Raw genomic sequence first — 24,726 nt, 5'->3', positions numbered from 1 at the left:
TATATAAACAAATATATATAACAATATTATATATATGGCATTGAATTCAAACGTATTTTAAATGTAATAATTTAAAAAGAATTTAAGCTAAAATTTCAAATGACAATCCAGTATATAGTGATCTTCTGTTACTTGCCACTTTGCTAAAGATAAACAAAGCCAACACCATAACCAAAAGAAGTCTCATAACATAATTAAGCATAATGTTTCTCAGATTTTCCTTCTCCACTATTAAATTTAAGATAGAGTTTCATTATTAAATATATTTCGCATATTCATACTATATTACAAAACATTTGAAACACAAAAAAGATGAAATTAAATATTCGATAAAAAAATATTCATTCTACAAAAACCTAAGTATTTTATCTTTGGTAAAAGATTAGAAACATAAGCTTATATGTAATCAAAGATTACTTCGTAAGGTTAAAAATTACAACTTCCGTGACTATTACAATCTCCTTTTTAACTGATAATCTTACTTGACAATATTGTTCAAATATTTGCGTATTATAGTGGTTTTCATCCAGTGTTCTACGTGCCCAAGAAGTTTTTTAGCGTTAAAATGATCGGTAAACGTTTACTCACTTTCCACTTAAAGCAGACCGTAGAATTCAATTAAATAGCTTTTAAAAAAGATTTTGGAATTATTAAGCAAAACGACTAAAATAAATAACTTTAGTTAATTACTGATTTCTACCGATTAAAGTAAGAATATTTATCGATGAAACTTTCTTATATTTTATTTTATAGGTTTATGGTCTCATGTTACTAAATTATTAGTATAATGGCAATATAAAACAAGATTTGTTTATAATGTAAATATAAATCTAAAGTATTTCAAAGTGATAGACTAAAAAACTCACAATCATCAAAGCTTACCTCATGCGTTTAAATTTTAATCTCCTTGAACTGGTACGTCGTATGTACATAATATGTACGTACATATACATATATATGTAAGGCACATGCGTACAAGGTAAAGCAAGGCATTCAAGTTAAACTAGTCGTTCGAAGATATATCGAAACTGATTTCGCATCACGAGAAAAAATTAAGCATAACTTTTAATTTATTGGGCCTCTGAAATTTTTTAATATTTCAGAAAATTCTAATTTTCTTCTCATTTCTTAATATATATTCTTCAAGAATAAAATCTTAATTTTTCTATTATTATTTATATTATATGACATGATTTATTCATTAATGAATAATAATTTTTTTCAAATCTTGATTCTCCGCATTTTTGCATATCAAAAGCTATGAATATAATCTAATTCCTTTATCTTTAACAAATCTATATTCTCCGTCAACAGTATATACACTTAAAGGAAGTGCAACACGTGCAGTTAAAATTTGGGCCAGCCTGATCGTCGTCGAAAAGCGAAGCACTATAAAAAGAACACGCATTCAGATGAAAAAAGACGAATGACCGGAAAGAAGGTAAAAAGGAAAGATAAAAAACGGCCCAGAGAAAAGCACGAGCTCGACATTCGTTGAAAAAGGAGGGACACGGAGATACAAGGAGAAAGTGAGAAAAAGTATAGGAAGGGTTGGAAGGAGGGAGCACAGGTGCGGCTGCTACGTCCGGACCGCCTCTAAGTGTAATGTTGTCCGTCGCGCAGTGAGGTAAAGTCCTCTTTTCCATTTTGTTCCAGCCTGCCATGATATTTCGAACATCCAGTGACTCGTTTCGGTGTCGTGTTCCTTCAACAGGTTGTCTCTCCACGTTGCTGGCCAACGGAACTTCCCGCTACTTCAATCCAGTTTAAATTGTTAATACAGTTTATATTTTTTTACTGAAGAATTTGTTAATGTTAACGTAACTTTGAAAGATACAGTTACAGTTTATATTCTTTTACTGAAGAATTTGTTAATGTTAACGTAACTTTGAAAGTTTGTTGGAACCATTAAGGCGAAATTCAAGTTTGAAAAGGGGACCAGGAAAAGATGAAAACAAAGAGATTCCTTTAGTGATTTCTGAAACGAATTCACCGGTGAACTCGGGTGAATCACGATCTCATCCCTCCTCCTCCACCTCTTTCTCATCTTCCTCTACCTCCTGTTGCTTCGAGCGGTGAGTACCAATGATGCTTAAATAATTGTTTATTTTTGGACCAGCGAGACATTGTCCCTGAATTGTATCGTTAATTCCTGCACTTGCGAAACAGTGAAATTAACAATTCTTTTTCCCTTTTTCTTGTTTTTTATTAGGAAATGATAATGAAAGTGACTATATCATATGTAGGTAACTTCTGTTCGATGATATTAATTAAAATTATAATATAGGAGTTATAACTCACTTTTTTATTAAAATGGGTGATTTAAAAGTTTAATTAATTAATGAAACTTAATTATTATAATCAATATAAAAATAAAATGAAATTTAATTACTTATACAAATAGATACAGATGTGAAAAACAAACATTTAACAACGTAAAACTAGAGAAGTTTTAACATGACAATATTTTGTACTCAATATCACCTGTTGCGTGGGTAAGCATGTTTGACGTTTTACGAGTATGACTCGGCGACCTACTTCGCTTCTAACTTCGATGCGGTACAGTTCGATCTACCGTAATAAAAAAGTTATCTTGCATGAGATATCATCAACCAGAAATATTCTTCCTTCTAATATTCTTCCATTATTTTAATAATATTGAAAAATATTTTCATTACCTATTGTGAAAATAGATACACTTTTACATAATAACATAATAATTATAATAATTATTGCAATGTGTCTTTTATCGTGACTACTATTTAACATACTCATAAGTACTAATAAACAATTAATACTAATCATATTATTTGTAACAATTGTATTCTATGTACATAATTCTATTCTGTAGGATATATGACTTGTGTCCTATTTGAAATACAATTGCACCTGTGATTAACTTACATGATTGATAAATACATTGATAAATATAGTACAAATATGTACAATATTGCGTGCATCGAGTACTTTTCAAAGCGTACGCGTTAGTTCGCTCTAACTTCACTTCTTTCGCGGTATTATCGTTATTGAATGTCTATCCAATGAAAATGTATTCATCACACGTTCTATCGTTACATGCTCATGCGTCGGCTTTTCATTTGAATCATCCTTGATCCATTCAAAACACGAATCAAAAGCATTTCCTCTATCTCTATTTATTTCTGTCCCGGTAGTTGGTTCATTTTCGTGCTCTAATTTTCTTCTTTTCAATTTGTAATCTTCAGGACATGTATCTGCGCCGGCGAAACGTTTCCTCAAGTTTTTATCTAACTGTTTATCTTCAATAGTGCTAGACCCGCCAGAATTTTGTTTTGAAACACGATTCTTTTCTTTACACACCTTTATTTCGTCATCGTTCTTTAAAACTTTCGAAGAACTAGACTTGCACCTTTGTTCATCTTTATGTTTATTATTGCAGGGATTGATATTAATTATTTTTGGTTTAGTAGATTGATAAATATTATTTTGCGAGCTACAAGATATCATTTTCAAAGATATCACTGTACTGTCTAACTTGTATTTATCCAGCAAAGACTGCGCTATCGCGTGTTGACTTAACTGTATCATATGTGAATTATCTTTCGCGGTTTTCGCCGTATTCTTTGCGTTACTTTGAATGCCGCTCTCTACTGACTGATGAATTTTTTTAAGAGAAATTTTTTCTGCTAATAACCGTTTTTTCTTGTTTAACGAAAATTTATCATCCCATTGCTTGATACACTCTACATCACTATCCGTATTCACAGTAATTTTTTTACTGAAGGACTTATGTTTTATTTCTGAACTATTTATTAGTTTTTCCTTAACTTTTGGAATTACATCTGGTTGTTTTGTAATTTTTGAAACTGTATCCGATTGCTTTTCGGCTATTATTTGTTGTTTTTTCACATCCTCATTAATATCGCAGCTAAGAATTGAAAGCTATTTGTAAGTTATTATAAGATTTGAAGATTGAGTATTAATGATACTTACATGTTGTATTTTATTCCTTCAAGGCTTTCTGAATATGCAATAAACTTATGTACCCTAATCTTTACTATTTCTTCGTTTTTACAAACGTCACAATTGGTTTTGCAAGACGGTATTATGTGCCCGAAGTATTGATTAACAGCTACATGTCGACACCTAAGCCAAATTTTATTATCTAATTTTGTAAAATTATGGAAAAGAAATGTTTAGACGAATTTAAACTCCTCACATTATTAAAAGACAGTAAGAGACAAATTTGTCATATTCACTTAATCGTTTCCGAATATGTTCTATATCGTTAATTATTTTGCGATTTTCAATAACGTGTTTCACAGAAGAATGTTCTTTCATACTAAAATATATTCTACAATATGTATAATCATTCTCTGAATGTATCTGTGTACATTCTCTATAATACTTGGCAATATTTTCAGGTATTGTCCAATGAACTACACACCTGATTAAATATTTTATACGTTATTTGGAATTATATATTAATAATAAATATAATTTCTTTTATTATGATATATGTAAACCTGATTGATTTCTTATGTATAAATCCATAATCATATGTTGTAATGATAACATGAATTTTCTTAGATACCCATTCACTTTCAATAATATGTTGGATACTTTTTTTTAATCCTAAAATATACCGTAACCATGAAATCTGAGATTCAGAAATATAAAGACTAATAATTAATCCATAATTTTCTTACCATGGTGACAGACAAGCGTAGATATTCCTAGAGCACTTAATTTGGTTTGTAACAACTTTGCAGTAACTATTTCTCGACAGTAAATAATGCCAAAACCTTCATCTATCTGAATACCGATAATCTTGATAAATATTTACATTATAGACCCATAAAAGGGCAAATAGATTTACCTTATGAGCAGATGAATTAAAAAGACCAAGTACTCCTACAATAAAAGTTTTAAGATGTTCAAAGGGATCAGAAAGTAAATCTAAAAACCACACATCAAGGTGTACATTAATTTGTTGTATAGGTATTTTAAAAACTTTTGGGTCTTCTAACGTTAAAAATTTGCAAATATCTTTGGTTACCTGTTGAAATGTTTAATTAAGAACAACCAAATATTTGCTGTAAATAATTCAAATTATTTCTTTAATACCTTATCAGTAACAGTTGTAGTTACTGCAATTTTAGGAACAAATTTCAGTTTTTCATTAAATGCATTTATATCTTTGTAACCAGGTTTAAAGTCATATCCCCATTCACTTAAACAATGACTTTCATTAAATACAATATAAGACAATAAGTTACGCTCTTGTAATAAAATGACAAGTTTCTGTTAATAAATTGTTAAGTTAATTGAAAGTTTTAAAAAAATTAAAGGTATTTTACATTGTAAAGTTAAAGTTTTAAAATACTTTACCTTGAGATAGGTTAAAGTATTCATTTCAGTAGTTACATATAATAATACTATTTTTGGAGATATTGATGTCAAATCTTTTAAAATATTATACCTTTCTTTTTCTTTGGTGCTCCTAGATAGCAAACCAACATTAATGTGTTTGCTTCTTAAAAAATCTATTTCTTTCTGAAAATACCGGATTATTTAGTACACACTAGAAAAATTAAATAATCTAGTTTATTCAATTAACATTTTTAAAGTATAAGAAATGTTACCTTCATAGAAGATAATTTGGGAGAAAAAATAATTCCAACTTTTTTTTGTATAAGTGCTGGTAATTGATAGCAAAGAGATCTACCAAACCCAGGAGGCATAGATATAAATACATATTTCGTACCTACAAATTTACATTGTACTTTTTAATCTGTTTTTTAAAATCAAATTTTGTAATATTAATAATTATAGTGGAACAGTATTTTCGTGTCTTTACACTATATTTTCATATATATTAAAAGCATTATATAAATTTAATACAGTTCTTAATAAACTTAGCAATTAATGCATAACACAAATTTTTATATTAAAAAATACTGACCTTCGCAAATAGAAATAATGGCATTTCTTTGAATGTTGTTTTTAAAATTTTCGTAACCAAAAACATTTTTCATAACATTCATTACATGATCTTCATAATTACTCATTTGCACAAGTTTCATTAAAGTATAACATTCAATTTTTGCCTACGTAGAACTATTATGTGTAAAAACATTCAAAACATATCTTGTACGCTTGATCACAAGAAACTAACCTTACTGGTCGAGTGTAGTGTTAGATTTAAAATTCATTTTGTTTCGGCCAATCAGAAGATGCAATTTCAAATATCTTTTGTGCGGCAATATTTAAAATACAAATTTTTATTACAGGTATCAAAATATTGAGACATTAAATGAAATGGACTACAGTTATAGTGTTTGAAAAGAATAATAGATGAAAAAGATATAATGTCTTTAGTTTAACAAATTGTATTGTATTGACAAATGAACCTATACGTATGTAAGACCGAAATTAGATAAGATTGGTATCGATATGTTGAAGTTATGATTTATTTATTCATTTTAGATGCATAATGAAGAAATTTTATGCAATATTTTTTTTAATATGCACATCCACCGCTGACTTTCCCAATGTTTGGCAAAATTGCAAAAATGCCCAAAATTGGCATTCGTTGGAAACGTTAGAAACTGCTAAAGTGGAATGTGGACCATCTTTTGAAAATCGTTGCTATTGCATGAGGACATGTTATGAGAATCACCATCAGTATGTCGTTAATTGTACTGAATCAGGATTTCATAACGCGGCGCCGTTATCGCACCTGCCGAACGATACACAAGTAAAATCATTGTACTAAAGCTTAATATTTGTATTAGTTATAAATAAACTGCAAATTTTTATGTATTTATGAGAAATTTAAAACTGCAATAATGCATAGAATCCATATAGCGTGCAAAAATATAAAAGATATCTAAAGTATATTACTTTTCATAATGTGTAAAGGGCAAAATAGTTTTATAGCTAGGCCCCATTGTTTTAATTATATTTATAAAGATATGAATTTTCATAAATATCCGCAGTCTAGTTATAAAATTTAACAAATTAATTGATATATTTGTGCTATTTTTAGGTGCTTATTTTTACCGGAAACAATCTCGGAGAGCTTCCATGGAACGTATTCGGCACTCTGGATAGTTTACCTCACTTAAGAGTGATAGATATGTCTAACAATAAAATAAGAGAAATTCGAGGGAAGGCATACCATCACGTCCAACACGTCGAACGACTTATTTTAGATTTTAACGAATTATCGTTGGACCCTGCAAGAAGTCATCCCAGGGTATTCTCTAATTTTGTGTCCCTCTTGGAACTCCATTTAACTGACGCCTTCGAGAATGGTCCACCAAGAGATCTTGCAGCGACACTACATGATATTTTTGTCAATAGGTATCGGATTCATAAATTCCAGTTTCTTTAATTTTAATTCCCCAATCGACAAATTTATGAATTGTTAATAATGTTTTATAATTATTGTAGTAATTTAACGCAACTGATAAAGCTCCATTTGGAACAAAATGAAATATCAGAATTTCGGGACAGTAATGTATTCTGCGATCTCCCGAATCTTTTGGATCTTTATCTCGGCGATAATGCACTTACCGCTTTGCATTTTAATATATCCTGTCTCCACAAATTACGTTTCTTGGATCTTCAACGAAATAAGTTCACAAAAGTGGTCGATCATGATCTGCACGCTATGGACACGCTTATCAAGCATAATCAAAGTATAGCTGTAGATTTCACTGGAAATCCATTTGTGTGTTCGTGCAAATTAAATCCCTTTATAAAGTGGATGAGGAAGACAAAAGTGTTCGTTCGTAATAAAGACAATTTGAAATGTTTTGAAGGTACTTGTATTAGATAAAAATTATCTTTTTGCTAAATACGATATGAAATGAAATGTAATTTACTTTTATAGGTGAAATACATCATGAAATACATGAAACAAAGAACTGTACGCCGAAATTGTTCTCATCAACTCCACGCGGTGCAACTGTTCTGCTCTTTTTTCTCTGTTTAGTGTTAATAGGACTGGTGTGCGCTTTAATTTATGTACAACGCACGAAATTACAAAAGAAAATTGAGCCTATATTAGATTCGGTAAACAAGAGGGTACGATACACCTCGATAGCAACTGGTGATACTCGAGAAGATTTATGAATGAAATGAAAACGTTCTTCGATTAAGAATTAACAAAGAAGAGATTTAACGCTAATTAAATTCGCTCTACCGTTAAAATAGTCTTTTTGTCATAAGTAATTTAAAATATAATAAAGTATGTTTAACAATATAATGAGGCATTAATATTTATAGTGTAATATGTGGTGATTAATTTAGAAGTAAAGAAAAAGGATAGAACCATCACTGAATATTCTTACAAGCTATTTGTTACGACATTAACACGCTGAATTTATTGACTTAATAATTATAAACGAAGAACATGTAATTTTGATATTGTTATTGTCTCGAGTATGTCTAGTACCGAATAAATGTTATATATATTTATATTTAAATGTGTATTCACTGACCTTATTAAATTTCCCCTTATTTGTGGATTGATCAATTGAATGCTTTCAATGAAAAATGTATACATACACATAATATTCTTAAGTTTGTTATTTCTTATCGTTGGCTATCAGACCATTGACATCTTAAGCAAGATTAGATAATATTTCAGAAACGCCTGAATGTTCATAGTATGCGTCGAAATTACTCTTGCATTTCAACTCTATCCGTTTGACTGAATTGTTTGTTTTTTATATGATAAATAATGTCATCAGCTAAACGTCTTCGTCTCGATGAAGTCTTCGCGTCATTCCCAGAACTGGGTCCCACAGTTCCAGACGGTGGTTACGCATGGATTGTTCTCTGTGGTATATTTTTAGTCCAGGTGAGTAATCTGGTTATAATGATATATTTCCTCAGCTTTTTTTTAATTGAATAGTTCCCGATACTATGTGTTACTTATACAGGGTATTTAGAACATCCACATTCAATAATTTATGTCCACAATATTAAATATATTATTTTACGTAAAATAATCTTAAAAATGTTCATAAAAATACGCAAGATTCGTAAAACGATCAAGTTTAAATAATCTATTTACAGGTACATATTATAACATGATCATCTTAAGAGGCGTAGTATCGGTCGATATTTTTCAAAAGATTAAAATGAATCTATCGTTTTATTATGAATATCTGTAAATATTATCATTTTAAAAAATTAGGTAAGTACAAAATCTTTTGTGTTATCAATCTTTTTTCTAAACACCCTGTATAATAAATTAATTCATATATTTTTCTCTTTGATCTTTTCGTTCTTTACTCTGCGATCAAAATTGTATTATAATCTTTACAGATGACTGTTCCAAGTATACTAGCAATGTATGGAGTAGTTCTAGCATATATTCATGAAACTAAATCTACTGATTTTGATTTATGGAATGAAAAAATTATTTTGACGCCTATACTATTTATTGCCTTCTGGAATCTAGCGGGTATATAAACAGTTTAGGGACTTGTAATTTTCATACAATTATTACTAATTCATTCAACTTTTTTCAGACCCTTGGACAAGAATGATCATGAATATGGCACAGATGCCCCGTTTAGTAGGCATAATAGGAGTACTTCTCCTGATGATTGGAATTATAGCATCTGGATATCTTGCAACTGGCGGGGTTGGCGCTTATTTGGCCAGCACCAGTGCTGGTGCAGTAATGGGTATAGGCGCCAGTTTTATTATGCTATTGAGTGACTATGTTTTGAGGAAGTATTTCAGAAAGAAGCTCCTTATAGCTCTGATGTTAAGAAATGTTGGAATTTCTTTTGGTCTTCTGTTTATCCCGAGTATCACAAATCTGTTGTTACATGAAGCTAAATTGAAAACTGGTTTACAACTGATAACCATAGTTTTATTGCCTACTGCATTTGGAATAATGACTTTTCGGTTTCCTCCTCCACAGCAAATTTCTCCTTATAGGTTCTTGTTCAGAATATCTTAAATAATAAATAATAAGAAATAAATATTTCAATATTTAATATACAAGAAATTATTTCGTTACAGTCTACTCTTATCAACTGAAGAAGATACTGAACTTCCTATAAAAATTTCCTTTGGTGCTCATGTGAATTCACAACATCCAGATGGTCAAGATGACATAGAAAATTTTGAATATGATCAACCTGATGAAAAGGCACATGGAGGAGGGTTACTAAATGAAGGAAATAATATTTATGCTTATGAAGATTTGGATGAAGATGTGGACTTATTTGTAAATCCAGTGATTCATTTGGATAAGAAATGGCAGCATCAATTTCAAATTCTGAAGAACTTCCGATTTTGGGCTGCAACAATTGGCTGGGTTGGAATGAAAGTATCTACTCTTTTTTTCTGGCTTCTGTTACCCATTTTGTCTTATGAAAATACAAATAGTTCCCATTTTTGGATGTTTCTATCCATCATGGCAGGCTTCAATACCCTCCCACCAAATCTTGTTAGTTACAAAGTATTGACATTTACAAATCAGAATAGAAGACTATACTTTGGCATAGCATCTTGGTTTTGTGGTATCAGTTTAGTAGGTAAATAATTTCTTTCTGTAAGGTATTTTTGTAATTATTCAAAAGTGAGTTTTAATGAATTTATGTTCTGAAAAAAAGATGTTTCTAGGTTTAACTTATGTAAGTAGTTACTTCTGGATGATGATTTTTACCTTCCTGGGTGGTGTCAGTATTGGCAGTTTATCAAGTTGTCAAGACTTGGCATTGTATGATGTTCTTGGATCTGAAATGGTTCATTCTACTTATAAAGTATTTTCAACTATCGTGGGTTTATGCATTCTTGGTTTTTATTTTATACACGGTAAGTTTTTGTAACAAAATTTTATTTCGGTATAAGAAGTTACAAATGTAGGGGTGATCAATAAAACATATCATGTAGAAATGAACTTCTGATTACAGATACAAATCTCTGTTTGAGTTTCGCGGCGCTTTTACAATTTCTTGGTGGACTTTACTGGATCTCGTCGCCTACTCTGAATTTAATTAAAGCCACTCGTTACAGATCTCGCATGATGAACAGAGAAAGCAGAGACGAGACGTGATTAAAATAATATTCTATGGAATTAATATACATATATTTAGGAATTATTGATTTTACGTTACATCCTAATTTAACGATATTTACAAAAGTATTTATACTGATCACAACAATCTGTTTTCTCTGAATTCATCTAAAAATAAAAATAGTGTATATATAAAATCGTAAAAATAGACATTTCTCAGAAAATAAAAAATAGGCATAGAATATTGTCTAATATAAAAGATATAAATACAATTTTACTTGACGATATCTCATGAATGATTTTTTAAATAGATTTCTGTTGTTATTTGTATGAGCGTATATTTATATGTGTATGTATGTGTATACATAAACATATACCTATACATGAATAAAATATGTAATTCTTAATGTATAATGATACTCTATACTAATTATAAAACAAGTATGCTACGTTTGTTTCTAAATTACTTACAAATATATTCTTGCACATATACGAAATAAATTGTCCTAAAAATAAGAACCATTCTATCATTACACGTGTGGTAAACATATATAAATACCGCGTAGGTATATCTCTTCACAGAATGCAAAGAAACAAAAAAGACAAATTTTTTAGTATTAATGATCATTTGAATGTATATCATATGCATGTTTTGAGATCGTGAAATCGGCTTCTCATTGCTTAAACAAACTTACACAACGATTTTGTACCTTGTTTGCCAATTTACATTGTAAGTAATCTAATTTTACAAGACAAGATAGATATCTTAGACATACATATCTTAGACATATTTTTAACACCATTATTGCATCTCTAGGTTTCAACATTTTTTGTATATAAAGATAAAAGAAAATAAACTATATTATTAAATTTTGTAATGCATGCCTCTTCCAAGGCAGTACAAGGCATTCTCGTATGCAAAAGTAATCAACTATCATCTTATTTCTTCTAATAAAATTTGATATTTTAAGTGATAAATTTTATACAATTCTTGTAAATATCACAAATTCTTTTGTACAATTTTGATACGTCCTACTCCTATCTAGATTGTATTATTATCTTTTTGGTCATAAACAATAAAAAAGCACTGAATTTACTATTAAATAAGTTTTTTTAAAATTTTTAACGACACAATTACTTATTTCAAATTGTTATCCATATTAATAATATTGCATCAGATGTTCTGTCATATAAGTTTCAGTAAACATCATATTACGAAAAGAGACAGCCTAACACGTTCAGGATAAACAATCACTATGAATATACGATTTTATAAATAGAACATTCATTTGACTATTTGCAGCATTATTATAAAACTATGTACATGCATATACTGAGCAATCAAAATACATTTGTATTTTTTAAATGAAAATACTTATGCTTTTATGAGGTTTTTTAAGGTTTTCTGAAGATTTTCTCAAGACTCAGGTTAATAACATGTGAAAATTTTAAAGGTATCAACAGACTAATCATTCAAAATGATAAGATTCTTAAAATCTGCTTCTTTAACTTACATCAAAGACATATAATATTAAAATTTTAAACCTGCATGATTCAGCTTGAGATCTATGATAAATTTACATTTCACCAAGTTCTGGATCCTTATCTTTCAAACTACTAGGTCCTGCATTGTCCGACGATTTCGAGCAGAAACCATTTGGCATTCGACTGTACTGTTTGTAACCGCTAACTGGTCTTGGATTATCTAACTGATCGTATTCTGATTCGTCGTTATTTTGCTTGATTTCATCGTAAACATGTTCGATCTTTTTTCCATCCATTTCGTCGATGCTATGGTACACATTAAGGTTTGGATTTCCCATATCTGCATCTCTATTCTTCAGGTCATATCGAAGTGATCCTAAAAGCAGTCAAAGAAAACATAAGATCATTTTCCAGAAACTACAATTTGGTGTACTATGCTATTGCCAACAATACCTTTGCAATCATCCTCATCATCCGTACAACTGTTCATTCCAAGTTTAGCTTTCTCATTATTTATCTTCTTGCTTGTTCCAAGATTATTTCTGAATTGGAAGTTATTCAACAAAGTAGCTGTTCCATCATCGAATTTTGAAGAGCCTTGATAGGCATACACGGGGTTATCAAACTGAGTTTGCTCTATACAAAAGATATCATTGTTGACCTGAGTATTTTATAGTCCACTATAAATAACAGATTTGTTTGAAATAAATACCTGGAGGAGAAGCAGGTTCAGCGATATATTGCACTTGCGCAATTTCGTTCTTCAAATCTGCTACTCTGCGCCGATGATATAACCATCCTGCGAATGTCATTGCAATAACAACAATTGCAGCAAATAAAAATCCTGCTACTATAGTGCCATATCCGGTTTCATCCCTCTCTTGAATGTTACGTGAAAATAATTCTTCGTCACAATTTGGACCTAAAAGGGAATATATTCCAGTATTAGTTAAAATATATTGATACTGACAGATTTGAAATAGTATACCTGTGTATCCATGTCTGCAGACACAACCTTCAACAGGATGACAAATATAAAAATCATTCTTACAGTCGCACGGTTCCATACAGTGATCGCCATAATACCCTTCTGGGCAGACTAGATTTACGAATACGAAAAACATTTATGTTATATATATTTTGTTAGCCTCTCTCGATATTATTTGTATAATTTTTTTTTCACGTACTCTCAGTACATTTGGTGCCAGTCCAACCAGGTGCACAACGGCAATGACCATCATTAGACCTGCATTTTCCTCCGTGCTGACATGTACAATGTTGACTACAATTCATGCCATATGTCCCGTCTGGACAGGGTGTTTGGCAGAATTCGCCTTGCCAACCAGGTCGACATTGGCACACGCCTAAAATGGTATACATGTAAAAGAAGCCATTAATTCGTTTCATATAACATCTAATATGAACCCTACATTATGTACTTAATATAACTGATGATGCAATATCTTGCAAAATAGAGCTATTAGGACTAAAAACTTATGAATTTGTACATATTATTTTGTAATAAAATTCTAGACTCGAATGAATTGCAAAAGCGGTAAGTAAAATTTTACCTGTAACGTGATGACACTCGCCACCGTTTTTACAGCGGCAATGACTAGCACAATTTAATCCATAACGATTAGGTGGACAAGGATGCTCACATGTTAACCCTAAGTATCCAGGTCGGCAAACATATTCACCAGAGACATGATCACATGTCATGTTTCCTAAAAGATAAAAAGATAAATTAAATGATTATTATTTCGAATAAATAGTTCTAGCTTTATTTATTAGTACCTTAATTTAGTTTGTGTGAAGAGTGTTACAGTAAAAGTTAAATGAATTGGCAACTTACCACTTTTATTGAAGTGTTTGAGTAAGGGTATAAAAATAAAAATGACTATATTTTTCACATCAATGATCAAAGCATTAGTTTGTTGTTTTTGTGCTTATCATGAACATGCTGAAGTACTACTTGAATTAATAAATTTTTATATACATATGATACAATACCATATAATCTAAAGTATAAAAATCTACTAGAAACTACTGACTACAAATGTTAGCGATAGTTATTTTCTAGCAGAACTACGAAAGCTTGATTTATTTCACCTTCACCTAAAATTGTTATTTTTACCTTGTATTTTTTCTGGACATTTTTCCTTACAACGTACGCCATACCACCCTTCTTTACAGGGTTGAGAACAATCAATTCCTTCCCAACCTCTGGCACAAATACAAGTGCCTGTTTCTGGATCACATGAACTATTGTTCATACACTCACATTGTGAATGACAGTCGTCACCATAAAGGCCTTCTGGACACTTGGTTTCACAACGGATTCCTGTTTTATGTCATTAAAAATGAAAATTTTATCGAAGACCAAATCGCCATTAAACAATTAGTTTTCCCGTCTTTCTCAATAATTTCAATTTCTTTTAAAAAATTCTACGTTAAAATACGTGGTACATTAAACGAATAGACAGGAAATCTACTTAGTAATTCAAAATTTCTGTTTTGTACATTATATGGTAGATATGAATAATGATGTAAGGAAGATATTAAAATGGTACCACAAGGAAAGGATAATTGTTGTAGTTTTAAGATGTATGGCGATTGATCAACGAATGAAAAGAAAAAACAAACCTCGCCATTCTGGCTTACAGATGCAACGACCAGTGGCAGGATCACAGCCTAGACTATTTTCCTTGTGACAATCACAGACCTGAGTACATTCCAGCCCGAAAAATCCTTTTTCACAATGATCTTGGCAAAATTCACCGGTGAAGCCAGCTGCACACGTGCATGTGCCTGCAGGTGTTTAAAAAAGGTAACGTGTTTTGGTGCAAGTGCAACGAAATGAAAATGGAAACAAAAAATTAAGAAACGCGAGTCTCAAAATATATGAAACTAAATTACATAAGAATAAAAAAATATGGAAATACAATTATCGAGAAATAAAAGAAACCATCTAATCATGGATTTATACAAATTAATGCTTTTTTTGTTAATGATTTGAAGCATTAACTTTCTTTAAAACCAAAAGAAATCGTTGCAACCAGCCCCCTTACCATTTTGTGGATTGCAGGCAGCATTGTTAAAGCATTTGCATTTGCCCTCGCAGTCCTTGCCAAAAGACTTGTCGTCGCAGGGACGATCACACGAAACACCAACCCATCCTAGCAAAATGTAATAACAATACATGCAGGAGCAAAATTGAATGTAACATGAGAAACAAAAAAACATTCTAAAAAAAGACATCTAAACTGAATAATTCTCACTAAATACGAACTACTTACCTTACGATTATTTTGATAAATTAATTTCAAATAATAACTCTACAACTATATATTTCAAATAAAAATCCACAAATTTGCGAAAATGGCATACTATTAAAAACTACAGTTAGTAATTGCTCATGCAATTCACAGGATCGTACAATTAAAGAATGAATTAACTTGAAGCAAACAACATAAAATGAAGATAAAAAAATACTAAATCATACAATTACAAAATGCTTATCATTTTAAAGATACTTCCTTTCCTTTTTAATTACTCACGCATGATTAAATGATAAATTACTTCTTTTACTTTTAATTAAGAATTATTCAATTTTTGTATATTAACTCGTATTAATTGATTAACTTTTGTGCTCGTAATAGTGTAACTTATTACCTGCTGTACAGTTGCATCGGCCATTCTCGGGTAAACAAGTGGCACCATTTTTGCAGACACATTTTTGTGCACAATTTTCGCCATAAGTGTTGTCAGGACATACTTCACTACAGTCCTCACCTCTGTATCCTGGCGCACAAATGCAAGTTCCATTTATGGGTGAACACTGCGCGTTGTTCTTGCAATTACAACGATTTTGACAGCCTTTCCCGTACGTATAAAACGGACAAGGTCTGGTACAAGTATCGCCATCCCATCCTGGTTTACAAATACACTTTCCAGTCCACGGATGACACATTTCTGTATTGTTACTCTCACACTCACAAATCTAGCAACGTTTATAAATATAGTATTTATTTTGTAGTATTAAAAAGACAGTGTAGAAAAGTGAATATCGCATTATCTATATTATTACATACTTTCTTACAGTTGGGTCCCCAGAATTCATTCTGACAAACACGTTTATTGCATTTCTCACCCATCCAACCGGGACTGCAAGTACAAGTTCCATCAATCGGTGAACAAATTGCACCATTTTCGCAGCTACAGTTACTTGTACAATTTAAACCGAACGTTCCTCCGGTGCAAATTTTTAAACACTACAAAAGATTTTTATCTTCAAAATTATTTGTTATTTGTATTTAACACATTAACATATATATTAAAATATCAATAATTAATAAGAATAATTAAGTATTTCTGAAAGAGTGGTCACCTTCTCATCATAATAACCGGGTTTACATTCACATTCCCCAGTGATATGATGGCATCCAGCACCATTGTAACAATCACACTCTTGAGAACAGTTTTTACCCCAGAAACCTTCCGGACACCGGTTGGCACAGACTGAACCCTATTTTAAAATGAAATCTGTTTTAGATCATGCATGAACACGATTACAACAAAATATCATAAAATATCAATTAATATTTACAGTCCATCCAGGTGTACAATAACATTCGCCGGTTGTAGGATTGCAAGAACCACCATTCTGACACTTGCATTCTGATTTGCATTCATCACCGTGTTTTCCCGGTGGACACAAATCGTCGCAACTAAAAAAGAATTATTAAAGCGATTTAAAAATTGTGTTCTAATATTTTATACAATTTAAATAATAGAATAGATATATCAACTAACAGGGGTCCTGTGTAACCAGGAGCACAATGGCACTCGCCAGAAATGTGGTGACAACTTCCACCGTTTCTGCAACGGCACTCTTCACCACAATCTTGACCATATCGATCAGGAGGACATTCTTGGCTACAGTATTTACCGGTCCAGCCTCTGTTACACAAGCATTTGCCGTCGAATGGGTCACAAGTGGCTCCGTTCTGGCACATGCAATCCATTTCGCAAGACTTGCCCCATTTCCCAGATGGACACTCTGTCAAGTTACAAATATACTTATATTTATACTTTATACTATACTTATATTATATGAGTAAATAAAAGAAATAATTACTTAAATCTTTTTGATTTTGATTTGACTGATTGATTTTAAGAAAGTATCTTGAATCGTACTCAGTATTTAAAGTAACAAAAATAAATTAATGAATAAATAATTAATTAATTAATGAAATGAGAATTTTTATTCTTTCACAAACAGTTCTATAACTAATTTCTATGCAGCGAAGATTGAACACTGCACCAAGAATAAAAGATAAGGTGAAAGTATTTTCTGAAGATGTCTGGTTTGAGTATTTCGATGATTTTAAGGAATATGTTATATAAATAACAAAATCTAATGCTTACTATAATCGCATAACGGACCCCCATATCCTGACTCACACTTGCAGACGTCTGGTGCAATGCAAGTGCCATGAACACAGTCCTTGGAACAGATTGGAATGCAACGATTGTCATCATTGGTCTTTGTGTAGCCTTTGCAACATTCTTCTACTGGTCTCTGTTTTGTTATTTCCTAATCGAACAACGTTAAAACGTTAATTTTTCGAAAACTTTTCTCTTAATTAATTAGTACCTTTTACGTATTTAATATTATTCTATTCACCTGTTCCTTGAATATCGTCTTGAATACCACCTTATATTTCGAACATCTTGGGGGAAAACTTAAGCACCAAGTGTTCTCTCGTACAGTATAAGGTTTCTGCTCCGATATCCTCACTGTTATCGTATACCTAACATCAACCAAGTATTAAAAACAAGCACTGAGTCGTGAAAACAGAATAGATAGCATCGGAAGGTTGACAATTAAAATAAAACTGATCTTCTAAATCTATTATAATTTTGCTTTTGAAAAACTTTATTTAATAGACTTCTCAATAAATTAAATTAAATTTTAATTTAGACTTTTCAATTAGTTTAAAAGGAAAACTTCTTAATAAATTAATAAACTAATAATAAAAAATATTAATTATATTTATGTTTATTTTAGAAATTGGAAAACTTAAAGAGATGTGTAGGAATTTACTTTTACGGATTTTTACTACAAGATCATGAACGATAATAATAATAATTATTGTTTTAATAAGTTATAAAGGAAAACAAAGTATGTAGTGATTATTCTTTTATAGATATCGTCTTCTTTAGAATTCGGAAATTTTTTAAATATATGTGAACTTGCTTTCTTGAATTTTTATTAGAAATCTATTGCTTTGCTAAATATCTTCTCGAATAAGGAGTACCATCTTCCGATAACGATTTGAGAAAATAAATTAAGTAGATAATTGTTTATCGTTTTATGTAATATTGCTAACCATTACGCTTTCATAAATCTTTAATAAATCTAATCCACTTACGTTTCTTGCCTGGTACATATGTTTGGCCCTTCCAAACCGTACACCGTTCCCACAACTGTAATAGCAGCTAACAAATAGATAGATAAAGCCATCCTGACTTATGATTTTTTATATAATAAACAGTTATATCTACAGATTCGCGCGTATATCACATTGCTTCAATATCCCGCAATGTTTTTGAGTATTATATTCCTTCCTTCCTTCAGACGATTTTCATGCATTCCAAATAGTCAACATGTTTTTGAGTCTGGAAATACAAACGTACTTTTAATAAAACACATTTTTGACAAATATATTATTAATAAAAAATTCTATTAAATACTACTTTGTCAAATCATATGAAAGAAAAAGAAATAAAAATAGTGAACGTAATCAAATTTCTGCCAGAAGAACTGAGAGCAATAACGTTGCAGCTGTCTGGTATTAAACTAATCGATTGCGAACATTATTCATTCTTTGAAGAAGTGAAAAAGCATTGAAAATGACAAGAGATAAAAAATGGTTTTAAAACTCGTTTGTCACGTAAATATTCAGAGAAATTCTTCGCAACTTTAGACTCTGTACCCTGAGTTACATATCGCAATTTATCCATTTTAATTCCACGTACCAGTCACGATTTGCGACAAATTGCATATTTATCAACTATGGAAATGATTCCGTAAAGGGACCTGTTCGCCGAATAAGAATTTTCTTCCGCTTTCTCTTATTAGGAGGATCCAAAGATCAGTCGATAACGGAACTTATATTTGTCAGTGATAGAGATTCATGCAGGACTATACGTGCCACTTCACCAAGAACCTGGTTACTAAATTATGAGGCACTTAACGTATTTGTCATCATCTATGTTTTACATAACGTGAATCTCGAAAAATATATTTCACACGAGTCTATAATTCAGTTGCAGTTTTTAATGCAATGTAAATAATTATTAGTATTATTAGTATTAGTATTATTAATTTATTATTAGTATTAGTATTAATATTAGTATTAGTATTAGTATTAAAGTGGTAAGATACTCATTGCAGATTCATATCTTTTGTACGTATACAGATATTATATTTAAAATGTTTGAGATATGTGTATTACGTGTATTTTTTTTAAAATCTTCTAAACTTCTAAACTTTCTAAAAATGTATAAACATCCTTAATCTACTAATGATAGAAGAAATTTCTTTCATAATTCTCTATCGAATACTGAAAATACTACAAGAAATATCAATATGTATCTACATTGCCCGAAGCTTGTATTTAAAGATTTCCGAAAAAGAAATGCTTATTTAATAAGTTTTTCCCGGAAACTTTCTAAAAATTGTCAAGTAGTACAATTATTGAGTACGACACGGATGCTGTTGAATGGATGACAAGCCCATTGTTCGTATTGCACGTTGAGTCACACGGAGCTTGGAAAAAATTGCGTACGGCCGCTTAGAGACTGATTACAACTTCCGTATTGTCGTCTTCGATTTGTCGAATAGAAAGTTTAACGCCAACCACGCTTACAGCAATAGCGTACATTCGGAAAAATAAAAATTATACAGTAGAGTATGAAATGCCTGTCATCTATTATTTGTCGACATTTACAGGATAGTAATACCCAACCACATAGAGGTAAATTCAGAGGCAAATAATTATACTCTAAGGATATACTATAGAGGTATCATAAAACGCAGACGAAATTATTTTATTTAATAATTATTTTAACAAAAGGTGAGCTCATATTTTATATTTTTGCTTTGGATGGATCAAAGGAACAAACCTGTTCTATAAACAACGCATGAGTCGAATTACGTACATCGTGCCAGGCTCTTTATCGGAGTCAAATAGCCTAGAATCGTTTCTGGAGGACGAGATGTTTTTTCTTCTTGGCTATTTGCATTCCACACACCGTTTGCAATTCGATCGAATTTTACATAGCATAAAAGGAATTACGCAAGTAGAGAAACAAGACACCGGATGTAGGAAGTAATTACGGAAGAAAATTTTCCTTATATTTCTTTGAGATGTATTTCAACAATTGTTAAACCTAACTTTGTAATTTAATATTTTAGAAATAAATTTCGTTTGTGCCAATTGCGTTGTATTTCGTTGCGTGAATACAGCAATTACTTTTATGGTCGTAATAACCAAAAAAATGTAAATTGATTAAAATGTTACATTAAGGCAATTAGTGAGCAATTTAATAGATTAATTGTATAACATATTTTATCATATTGTATGTCGTAAAAAAAAAGTTAACTAATCGAATTTTATCACTTAAGCACGAACATCAATTTTGATAAATTCAATCATCGTGAGACTAACAAAACAAACTTTTATCTCACTTATGATAGTGACCATACTTATTATCATATCTGAGTCACTCGATCCATCTACTATTTCCGATAGTACAAAACTGATTACGATGCGACAGTCTCTTAAAATCTTTGTGACAGTACAGAAGGATTGACTGGAAGATGGGCATGTAAAAATCTAAAATCCCAGTCAAAACTACATGAAGAAATTTTTTATAGCAAGTCAATGTTATTGTTTATACAATACACATTGAAATAGAAATTCTTTATCTCGACATCCGGGCCTATTGTTTGTATATGGTTCTCCAATATTAATTACAATCGCCTTCCATGGAGCGAAGATGAGAACAAGCAATTATTAAAGATCTCTCTTTCTCTCTCTCGTTAATAATTAATATATTTGTATCATTTCTATTCTAAATATAGAACCCCTAAAAGAATGTAATATATGACTCTAAACAAATCTACAAATCTAACAAAAATTTGCACAATGCTTTAATTCGAAAAACTGAAACTTCGAAGTCAATGATTAATTCATGAGGTATTTAATATTAATACTATCTCTACGTATCTCCCAAACTGTGACTACATTTAGAAGAGGTGACGAATCGATAATATGTACTAAAAACAAACCCACTTTATTTACTCGAATCTGTGGCGTATTTGTTTACTTATGTGCATAATTATGTACACAAATGATGAACATATCAAAGCAATACGAAAGTCTGTAAATATCTAGATTTATCTTTATACAGCTGATTCAATAATTTGACCCTTTTAGTCGTTCGGATGTATTACACATAAACGTGATAAATTTATAAGTATAACAATTTATATAATATCCACATCTATAAATTGTAAGGAATAATTATATATATATATATCTAATTAGATAAAAAAAAATATATATATATAAATCTTGTTCCCTGGAGGCTTACCAGAATGACCGTGAAACAAGCGTCTCGGCTTTATCATATCGCAATCATCTCGCTCGATTGACACTTTGTCACTTCCGGTCGCAAATCATTCGATCCACGATTTACATATGCTTACACATGAATCACAAAGTCGGCAGTCGCTGAAAAAACGTGAGCTAAACGTGGCAGAAGTGATTCACAAAGATTTTATTGAATGGCAACGAACGGTTTTTTATTCTACGTTGCCAGCAGTTGTACGTTGATAGTCGTTTTTATTAACGCATTTATAATTTGCCTGGAAGATTAAATTCAAACAGTAGAATTCTTTTCGAGAAATTTTTAGGCGATTAAAATATTCGAAATATTTAATCATTTGATTTTCATTGAATAGAACAGTTATATTAATTATATTTTTTACGTTATTTGGGTAATTTTCGACCGGATCATATTGTGTATCCTTCTATTTTTAAAACATCTCTATTGTTTGAAAAAAAAGTGTGAAATAATCGTTATTGATTCGTGTGGTTTTTAGTTTCAATTTTATGTACCACTATATCGTTAACATTATCAATATAGTTTCATGTATTCCACTCATGATTTTCCGAGTGTTCCATTAATGTCACTCTAGCTAACCAACTCAATGGAAGCTATGGAATTCATTTAACAATAGCATGTCGGTTCTGAGATGCTTTACTATCTCGTACTAAAAATGTTACAACATAAATGCTTTTTTAGGGAAGATACTTTTTCAAGTAAAATTTCTAAGTATATACAGATTCCAATGATACAATCGATTACGTGTGTGCCATAGTGATTACCATAGCTGAGATCACGTTACTTCCTATATTTATCTTATTTTTTTTTCTCTATTGTGTATAGCGTTGTATCACATCGATAATTGAATAATCAAGTATCAGTATATCTTTCTCTTACTCTCTGTCTTTTCACAGTAATATTTGACTTCTTTTGTTCTTCAACCCCAGCTTGTATTTCCACTTTTATTTATACTTATATATTTTGCTTATATGCCGTCGAATATTACGTATTATCGAATACGTTTATACATATGTTTATATGTCGTAAAGTATCTTTGACAATCTAATTTGTGATATTAAAACTTCAGGGTTATCTTCTTATCTTAGTTATCGATTAAAACTTTGTGATTGGAAGATTCTACATTTCTATAAATGTATAACATTTAATGATTTCATGTTTTGCTCTCCGATGTAGACCTAAATTTACTCTTGCATATAAGAAAAATAGTTCTGTGGGAAAACCGGCGAATACATTAACTTCATGTTTCAAACCCTTACATTGGAAACCATACTTAAAGGCGTCGTTAAAAGTATTCCACAAATAATAAAAAATCTCTGAAATTCCTTAAAACGGTCTTTTTAGAAATATCAAATATTTAAGAATTATTGTTACATTACGAATTATTCTATAAATTTTGCTGTATTATAATAATATAAACTCCTTACAATTAGTATAAAATTATTTTGTAAATGTATTAAACATAATTCTATACTAAATTATTCTGAATTTTAAAAATAATTCTACACTAAGAATTAGTTTGTAAATTACTCCGCATTAAAAATTACTCTATGCTTACAATTCAATAAATTATTTCGTACTTAAAATAATACCACATACAAGATATTACAAAGTAGATACATTATATATAGAACCCCTAAAAGAATGTAATACATGACTCTAAACAAATCTACAAATCTAACAAAAATTTGCATAATGCTTTAATTTGAAAAACTGAAACTCCGAAGTCAATGATTAATAATTCATGAGGTATTTAATATTAATACTATCTCTACGTATCTCCCAAACTGTGACTACATTTAGAAGAGGTGACGAATCGATAATATGTACTAAAAACAAACCCACTTTATTTACTCGAATCTTTGGCGTATTTGTTTGCTTATGTGCATAATTACGTACATATATATATATATATATATTGAACGCAGATTCTATCTAACTCTAGGAAGATGCAGCAATTCTGCACGCCTACGCCAATGGGAACGTTTCATAAGATCCAGTTAGATGTAAGCGTGATGTTCATCCAGAGCCAAACAAGTCTCTCGTACAACGAACATGTACTGCAACGTGGAACAAGCCAACATTGCTTATAGAGAGCACTCTAATGGTGCAAGTCGAATAAAAACCAGACGAGCCGGTATATACACGCACGAATTAACGCGTAGATCGACTAACGGTGTAAAGCTCCGTATATGTAGTAGGCTCGGCGATCAAGTGAGGTCACAAAACCGAGCATAAAGTTTACATGTTCGAAGGTCTGGTCAAACCAGTTGACGGAAACCTGAGAAGATAAAGATCCTCCAGTAAAGGGAGTGTACATCAAGTATCCCTTAGCTTTAGTCCAGTTTCTATTGGAAAATATAGAATACCGCATGCGATTCTGCATTTGCTATATAAATTAGGAATTGTAACTGCTATAATTAGATTGCGATTTTTATTCGTACGTTTTTTTTTTTAATGATTTTAGTTACGAAAAAAGGGAAACTGTCCTATTTGGTCAATGAAAAGCATGA

At 30.8% G+C, this 24,726-nt stretch overlaps 4 protein-coding genes and 1 long non-coding RNA gene across 16 annotated transcripts in view; 2 read left to right on the top strand and 3 right to left on the bottom strand.

Moving 5' to 3' along the window:
• Positions 1-1,234: 1,234 nt before the first annotated feature.
• On the top strand, positions 1,235-8,468 carry LOC132912003 (phospholipase A2 inhibitor). 7 transcript variants are annotated; one of them, XM_060969080.1, is made up of 8 exons: positions 1,235-1,570; positions 1,657-1,773; positions 1,914-2,075; positions 6,273-6,398; positions 6,469-6,739; positions 7,031-7,347; positions 7,438-7,808; positions 7,880-8,468. In XM_060969080.1, exons 5-8 carry the CDS (start codon positions 6,476-6,478, stop codon positions 8,119-8,121), a joined length of 1,194 nt encoding a protein of 397 aa, XP_060825063.1. In that variant the 5' UTR covers positions 1,235-1,570; positions 1,657-1,773; positions 1,914-2,075; positions 6,273-6,398; positions 6,469-6,475; the 3' UTR covers positions 8,122-8,468. The 7 variants fall into 7 exon arrangements, with proteins under 7 accessions (XP_060825063.1, XP_060825064.1, XP_060825061.1 ...); XM_060969081.1 differs by having other exon boundaries at positions 1,657-2,075; XM_060969078.1 differs by lacking the exon at positions 1,235-1,570 and having other exon boundaries at positions 1,580-1,773.
• On the bottom strand, positions 2,790-6,200 carry LOC132912001 (ATP-dependent DNA helicase Q5-like). The gene is made up of 10 exons (XM_060969073.1): positions 5,945-6,200; positions 5,625-5,746; positions 5,371-5,535; positions 5,107-5,283; positions 4,859-5,038; positions 4,689-4,794; positions 4,506-4,614; positions 4,199-4,426; positions 3,973-4,125; positions 2,790-3,907 (listed from the first exon to the last, which is right to left on the bottom strand). The coding sequence occupies exons 1-10, from the start codon at positions 6,063-6,065 to the stop codon at positions 3,001-3,003; spliced, it is 2,268 nt and encodes a 755-aa protein (XP_060825056.1). The 5' UTR covers positions 6,066-6,200; the 3' UTR covers positions 2,790-3,000.
• On the bottom strand, positions 6,625-8,557 carry LOC132912005 (uncharacterized). Its single transcript, XR_009659136.1, has 3 exons — positions 8,490-8,557; positions 7,163-7,324; positions 6,625-6,753 (listed from the first exon to the last, which is right to left on the bottom strand). It is a non-coding gene; the product is annotated as an uncharacterized LOC132912005 (long non-coding RNA).
• Positions 8,558-8,677: 120 nt separating this feature from the next.
• Positions 8,678-12,387, top strand: LOC132912002 (uncharacterized). 3 transcript variants are annotated; one of them, XM_060969076.1, is made up of 7 exons: positions 8,734-8,851; positions 9,070-9,190; positions 9,322-9,460; positions 9,528-9,945; positions 10,030-10,547; positions 10,636-10,827; positions 10,926-12,387. In XM_060969076.1, exons 3-7 carry the CDS (start codon positions 9,322-9,324, stop codon positions 11,066-11,068), a joined length of 1,410 nt encoding a protein of 469 aa, XP_060825059.1. In that variant the 5' UTR covers positions 8,734-8,851; positions 9,070-9,190; the 3' UTR covers positions 11,069-12,387. The 3 variants fall into 3 exon arrangements, with proteins under 3 accessions (XP_060825060.1, XP_060825058.1, XP_060825059.1); XM_060969075.1 differs by lacking the exon at positions 9,070-9,190 and having other exon boundaries at positions 8,709-8,851; XM_060969077.1 differs by lacking the exons at positions 9,070-9,190; positions 9,322-9,460 and having other exon boundaries at positions 8,678-8,851.
• The window catches only part of LOC132911999 (protein draper), a 29,117-nt gene continuing 15,182 nt past the window's right edge, over positions 10,792-24,726 (bottom strand). The window contains exons 1-18 of one of the 4 annotated variants that reach the window (XM_060969070.1): positions 19,274-19,292; positions 18,952-19,198; positions 18,204-18,330; positions 17,945-18,113; positions 17,330-17,576; positions 17,124-17,244; positions 16,905-17,042; positions 16,609-16,788; positions 16,190-16,517; positions 15,586-15,693; positions 15,161-15,325; positions 14,652-14,858; positions 14,086-14,241; positions 13,702-13,878; positions 13,503-13,613; positions 13,227-13,436; positions 12,968-13,150; positions 10,792-12,890 (exon numbers count right to left, since the gene is read on the bottom strand). In XM_060969070.1, coding sequence (XP_060825053.1) covers positions 12,607-12,890; positions 12,968-13,150; positions 13,227-13,436; positions 13,503-13,613; positions 13,702-13,878; positions 14,086-14,241; positions 14,652-14,858; positions 15,161-15,325; positions 15,586-15,693; positions 16,190-16,517; positions 16,609-16,788; positions 16,905-17,042; positions 17,124-17,244; positions 17,330-17,576; positions 17,945-18,113; positions 18,204-18,330; positions 18,952-19,043 — 3,003 coding nt within the window. In that variant the 5' untranslated portion in view covers positions 19,044-19,198; positions 19,274-19,292 and the 3' untranslated portion in view covers positions 10,792-12,606. Of the gene's footprint in view, positions 12,891-12,967; positions 13,151-13,226; positions 13,437-13,502; positions 13,614-13,701; positions 13,879-14,085; positions 14,242-14,651; positions 14,859-15,160; positions 15,326-15,585; positions 15,694-16,189; positions 16,518-16,608; positions 16,789-16,904; positions 17,043-17,123; positions 17,245-17,329; positions 17,577-17,944; positions 18,114-18,203; positions 18,331-18,951; positions 19,199-19,273; positions 19,293-24,726 lie in introns of those variants that run through there. The other 3 variants (XM_060969069.1, XM_060969071.1, XM_060969072.1) reach the window with 3 other exon arrangements.

The sequence above is a fragment of the Bombus pascuorum genome, chromosome 11, assembly GCF_905332965.1.
Source record: "Bombus pascuorum chromosome 11, iyBomPasc1.1, whole genome shotgun sequence".
NCBI classification, from domain to species: Eukaryota; Metazoa; Arthropoda; class Insecta; order Hymenoptera; family Apidae; genus Bombus; species Bombus pascuorum.
Note: the sequence above shows the minus strand (reverse complement) of the source record. Positions and strands in the feature narration are given on the sequence as shown.